The following is a 6000-nucleotide window of genomic DNA, read 5'->3' on the forward strand; positions in this document are numbered from 1 at the left end:
CCAGGGTTTACAAGTAATTTCTCTTTCCAATTCTTGAAATTTGTCCCATTAAGCATGGGAATAGAGTTAATGTTGGCAGTTATTGTGGCAGGAGTAGATGAATTAACTGAATATATAACAAAATAACAAAACAAGCTTACATAAGAATCCATATAAAACAATAAATTCAAATAATGGTTAATCCAATCTCAAGATACCAACTACAACATCAATATCAAGTCTTTGGACAATAATGTTAACTGTAAACGATACTCTTGTTGTAGCGATCAAACTGTAATGCCCTGAATTCTCCAATGTGGTTTAATGGCGGGATTAGTAGGCCGGGAGGGCCATACTTGCTTAATTATGCCATTAATTGATAATATGCATGTATATGTGAATTATATTATGATATGATATTATATGCATACATGTAGGTCCACATTTGAATATTATGGTGTTTTGATAATTTGGCCCGTCAATGGTATATTTGTGTATTTGAGTGTATATTGTGATTTGTGAATAAGATCCCATTATTATGGAGATATTTTTGAGTTATTCGGCATGAGACGGTCTTATATTATGAGTTAGCGGTTTTGTATGGGAAAACGTGAAACCATTCCCCTGACACTGATCTTGTTCTGAACCAGTATATATACTTGTATTGATTTATGCTTTCATATTTTTCGTTTTCTAATTGTTTGATAATTAGTCTTACTGATTTAAGTTCTTAGATTCATCTCTGGTTTTCCGAGATTCATCTGAGGTTCTTGAACTGGGAAATTTATCCTCATTTCCCACACAAACTGTCCTAATCACTTAAGTGATTAATAAAAACCATTCATAATCCTTGTTCAAGCTAAAACCCACATAGAACACGAATGGAGTTTCAAATCAAATAGAAAAAAAAATAGCCTGATTTAATGGTGAAAAACAATGACAATCATGCCTAACCATACTTTTTATCACTAGATCCAAACAACATCAAACCTCTCAATACAGGTGAACCCTTCTCTCATAAAATAGATCCAATACATATTTATCCTATGCCCATATGGGTGGTTTTGTTCATTGACAAAAATCACGAGGGACTTCCTAAGGAGACAAAACAAAAGGAAACAAACAGAAACGAAATCTACTAACATTTCAGGACTCAGGAATGGGTGGTTTTCAGATTTCAGTTCATATCAAAACCTTATAGCGTATCCTTAAATCATGTAGTAAAACTACATACTTATCATTCAGTAAAGACAGAAGAAAAAATACTTGCTTAACATCAAATCATGTATATTACAAGTTTACAACAAAGAATCACATCTACCGTCAAGGCCCAAAGGAGCAGAAAGAATAACACCCCCTCGAATATTAATATATTCATTAGGGCTGTGTAGAAACGATCCGATCCAATAACAAACCGACTGATTCAATGTCAACCGACCGCTAAAAATTGGATATCCAATCATGATTGGATTGGATCGGATGACATTTAAAAAAAATCCAATATTGGATCGGTCGGTTCTTGGATGACATGTAAATCCAATGGATCCAACCGACCGATCCAATCCAATAATAATCCAATACTATCCAATTAATATTCAGATAAAATATATATTATATTTTATTACATTTACTGTATTTTTATTATTTGGATGAGTAATTAGTGTTTTTATAATTGAAATAATATATATTTTTTTAAAATCAGCCTAAATAAAGGTTTTAAAAGATCGGATGGATCTGATCCGATCCAACGGATAACCAGTGGATGGAACCGAACCGATCCAATCATCCATTGGATCGGATCATATCGGTTGGTTCAAGATGATTGGATCGAATCGGTTTCAAAAATCCAACATCTAATTGGATGATTGGATCGGATCAGATGGGCTTAAAAACATTGGATGTCATCCAATGAACACCCCTAATATTCATGTGCAAAACAAACTCGAACAAAGAGATCATGTAAATAGAATTATAAAACTACAATAATAAACTTATATTTTCATTAGAACATTATTACAAACGTATGATGGGTACGTATCAAAACTCATGAAAATACAACAAATATGCCTAAAATGTCTACAAATCAAAATAATAACAATGAATAATATTTTGATTACTCAATAATTAATACAATGATTATACTACCAGCTATATATATATATATAAATAAATATGTATGTATGGGATACTATTTTTACAGTTGATAAATTTGGTATTAAAAAACTTCTTATGAAGAGAACGAGCAATATGAAAACAAAGATTAAAACATCATCATACAACAACAAATGCACAAACAAAGAAGAAAAAAGTTGAATTTCAGACTGTATGCCAAAAAGGCCCTAATTTTACCAATAAAATTATCAACAAATCTTCTTATTTGAAATGAAATAAAAAAAAATAACGATACATGACGAACAACAACCAAGTGGGACAAGTCTACCCTAATTTAAATTTGGAAATCATAAATTAAATTCAAGAGCATTGGAAGAATAAATTTCAACAATAAGAAGGAGAAGATGCCATCTCTGTTGTTGAGATGAAAGAGGTGACACGTGGCACGTGTTAAGATGTACCGAAGTGATACGTATTGGTCCAGTTATCACGTAAATTACCTACTATAAATTATTTTTATAGTATTAAAGTAATTATATTTAAATAATAAGAAATTGGTGAAAATAGCTTATATTTTTTTAAATGATTTTGCAATTTTATTTATTTTTGATAATTTTTTTACAAAATAGTATCTGTCTAAAATTTGATCCGTTGTCTAAATTTTTCGATCACATATCTAAATTTTCAACTAGCTATCTAAATTATAGGAAGTTATTTTGTAAAAAAATTATTAAAACTAGACTAAAATACTAAATCACTTTTTAAAAAAAAAAACTATTTTACCCATAGACCCTTAAATAATTAATCATTTCTAGTGTGTGGTGTAAAATTGGACTTTATTTTCACATATATAAATATTTTTAAACGTCGAACGAACAGAGCATTGAGGCCATGGAAAGACAGCTCTGAGCTCACAAGACAGACCATCTTCGTCTCCCTCTCCTCCTCTTGTGTTCGTTGCCATCACCCAAGGTATCACTAACACTAAGCTTTGACTTTCAAGTTTGTATCTTTTACTTTTACTCACCCAATCTTCATTCTCAACCCAATCATGTCTTTATTCTTTGTTATATGCTGGGATTATTGGGGCCAAAATTCCAACAAAAACCATTGTAATAAACACACATAAAACAATAATGAATGGGCAGCCGGGCTGTGTGTTATATCCTAATGTATTTGTTGGGGGGTTCTTCTTTAATTTGTGTTGCAAACCATGTGTTTGTGAAAATGCCTCAGTGGACTACTGCTGTGAAATTAGCTTGCAACTTTGTGTTATTCTTCTATATGTTGCTGTGTACTGCTGCTTGTTCTTTGATAACAATATTTTCCTTGTTTGGGTGCTTTGTAATGGTCGGTGATATTTCTAGTCTTTGATTCCATTGTTGCTGAATTTATTGAGAAAAGTTTATTATTTTTCTACTTTCAGTTCCCATAGCATTCTTTTGTTTGCTCATAAAGGACTTAGGCATTCTACGTGAAAAATAGTGCACTTTGAGTTTGTTCTTTTTTCATTGATGTAATATAATTCAGTTTTCATTTCTCTATTGGTTGCCAAACATCGTATTACAGCCATCTCTTAACAGAAAGCTATAAAAGCGTCCAGAATGGGCAAATTAGAAAAAGTGTCTACGTATATATGGAGAAAATACGCAGACTACGTATATACCAAGTGGGAAAGATTTCTCCTCTGGAATATGGTCGAGCCATATACAAGGCCCAAGTCGTTCACACCTGTGGTTACTATCTATGTTGCTGCTTTTTACACTGGGGTTGTTGGGGCTGCCATTACTGAGCAGCTCTACAAGGTACCTCTCTTCTCTGTCTTTACTTTTTTTTTAGCCAATATGGATAAGTTATTGCATTCTGTGCACTGGTTTTGTATCTTAGCTTACTGGGTTATAATCTATGATATAGTCGCACTTGTAGAATTTAGGATTGATAATTTAGAGGTAGACTTCATAAGATTATAAGTTTTATTCTATTTCGGCAATCAGCTAACTCAACAACAAAGACTCGTATTATTATTTTTTGGTAATAAGCCATTGCATTAACTCCTTAAAGAATACAAAACAAGACACTTGTGGTTCAAACCAGCAAGCGCCAAACAAAATCACTCGTATACAATTTCCCTCAAATACAATGCAAAGACATAAAGCAATCTCTATCCTTTTGACTAGTTCCTTTAGGTATTACCTACAAGATTCTATTACATACATCATGTTTAATTCTCTTCAGTATACTATTGACAGTGGCAACTCCTTGATACTCTTATTATTGTTGTAACCTATCTATTTGATTTGGAAATTCTTGTTGATCACTGCCTTAGAGGATTGGTTGTGAAACAGAAGTTCTGATAGAGTTACAATAAGATAAAATAATAAAACCCAAGGTGCCAATAGTTCATACCCTTTGGATGTTGGACCGATATTTCTAACAATATTTTGTATCCAAGATTTCTATGCTTGGCTCTTATTATGAGAGAAAATTATGTTTTGCTTATGTAGTGTGCTTTTTGATTAAACTGCAACTGTTTTGAAGAGATTACTACAGTAGCTTCTGTGCATGGCTTGTAGGAGTAGAATTTTACTTGGTTAGATTACTACAGTGATTTCAATCTTACTGTGTTCTGTAGCTCACCTCCCCTTGTGTCCAACTCTTGGCATTGATGCCTTTTTAAGAGATGCTGATATAGTCTGATCTTTCAAACTTAGTCCATGATATTTTGGGAAAAATATTTAGAAGATGAAACTATATTGTTATTTTCCTTATATTAATTTGGCTATACCTATATAACATGTCATATATAGTTTGGTTTTCCAAAGTCTCAATAGTAAACAAGAGTAGACTTGGTTCTTGTTTATTCAAGTATCTCTGATTTGTTTCGTTGCAGGAGAAATATTGGGAAGATCATCCTGGAGAGGTTGTGCCTATAATGAAGCCAAAGTTCTATTCTGGACCTTGGAAGGTAGCTATGGGGGAGGTCCCTGCCCATCTGAAAAGAAAGCCTGAGCAAAGTGAGCATTGAATAATATGCTATCATTTGTGAAAAATATACAAGAAAAAAAATTCAAATCCTATCAATAAAAATTCCTTACTTTTCCTGACTCACCATATGTTTTGCTTTTATTACCAGCATATTAACTATTTTGATCATATTATTAGTTTTGTAAAGTTTTATATTACAAGGCTTATGAGTGGTTTTTTGTTTTTGTGTTTTTGTTTGTTTTAATATCAAGAGATGTAAAGTTTCCTATTGATCATCAGTTTTGTAAAAGAAAGCTTATAATTCAATTGCTCGACACCCATTAAAGAAAGCTTGAATTAGGATAGTATAGACATATATTATCCGATTCATGTGATCATTTGAGAATTGTCATAGATCTTAATATATGCAAAAAAATCAAATATATGCAAAAAAAAATCACTTAAAAATAAACAATCATATTTTAAAAAAAAAATATGATCTTAGTATTGCATTTGTATCTTAGTACTGCATTCTTGACATCACACACACTGATCACTTTGAACAAACTTAAGGTGGAGGTCAAATTCAGATTGCTATTAAATTATTTTAGTGTTATTTTCGACCTAACAAATAAGAAGAATCGAAGCACGCTATGTAGGATTTGAACCTACGACATCGGGTTTTGGAGACCCACGTTCTACCAAACTGAACTAAGAGCGCCTTAATTATTATTACAAGAATAACTTTGTAACCCAACCCAACTTAGATATTATATACTATCCTAGAGGATTTTATTCTCTATTGCTTAGGTATATCCAATTTTAATCAATCTCAATTGATTCCTTATTACTATCTTAGGTAGAATGCAATATTAGCACAAATCAGTTGGAGCCTTTTGGAAAACTTCCATTCCTCGAATCGCTTACTCTCAAAGGTTTTTTAGA

The 6000-nt window shown here is 32.0% G+C and overlaps 1 protein-coding gene and 1 non-coding gene across 3 annotated transcripts; one reads left to right on the plus strand and one right to left on the minus strand.

Annotated features, from left to right (window-relative positions):
- Positions 1–2909: 2909 nt before the first annotated feature.
- On the plus strand, positions 2910–5306 carry LOC133824619 (uncharacterized protein At4g29660). Of its 2 annotated transcripts, none has more exons than XM_062257565.1 (3): positions 2910–3063; positions 3661–3896; positions 4982–5306. In XM_062257565.1, the coding sequence occupies exons 2-3, from the start codon at positions 3696–3698 to the stop codon at positions 5114–5116; spliced, it is 336 nt and encodes a 111-aa protein (XP_062113549.1). In that variant the 5' UTR covers positions 2910–3063; positions 3661–3695; the 3' UTR covers positions 5117–5306. The 2 variants fall into 2 exon arrangements, with proteins under 2 accessions (XP_062113549.1, XP_062113550.1); XM_062257566.1 differs by having other exon boundaries at positions 2933–3063; positions 3679–3896.
- A 396-nt stretch (positions 5307–5702) lies between these two features.
- Positions 5703–5776, minus strand: TRNAW-CCA (transfer RNA tryptophan (anticodon CCA)). Its single transcript has one exon. It is a non-coding gene; the product is annotated as a tRNA-Trp (tRNA).
- Between the last annotated feature and the right edge of the window lie 224 nt (positions 5777–6000).

This window comes from Humulus lupulus, chromosome 3 (assembly GCF_963169125.1).
Source record: "Humulus lupulus chromosome 3, drHumLupu1.1, whole genome shotgun sequence".
In the NCBI taxonomy this organism is placed as follows: Eukaryota; Viridiplantae; Streptophyta; class Magnoliopsida; order Rosales; family Cannabaceae; genus Humulus; species Humulus lupulus.

Coding starts and splice junctions, on each gene's coding strand:
- LOC133824619 (XM_062257565.1), top strand. CDS start 3,696: ATGGGCAAATTAGAAAAAGTGTCTACGTATATATGGAGAAAATACGCA. Junction 3,897..4,981: donor TTACTGAGCAGCTCTACAAG/GTACCTCTCTTC, acceptor GTTTCGTTGCAG/GAGAAATATTGGGAAGATCA.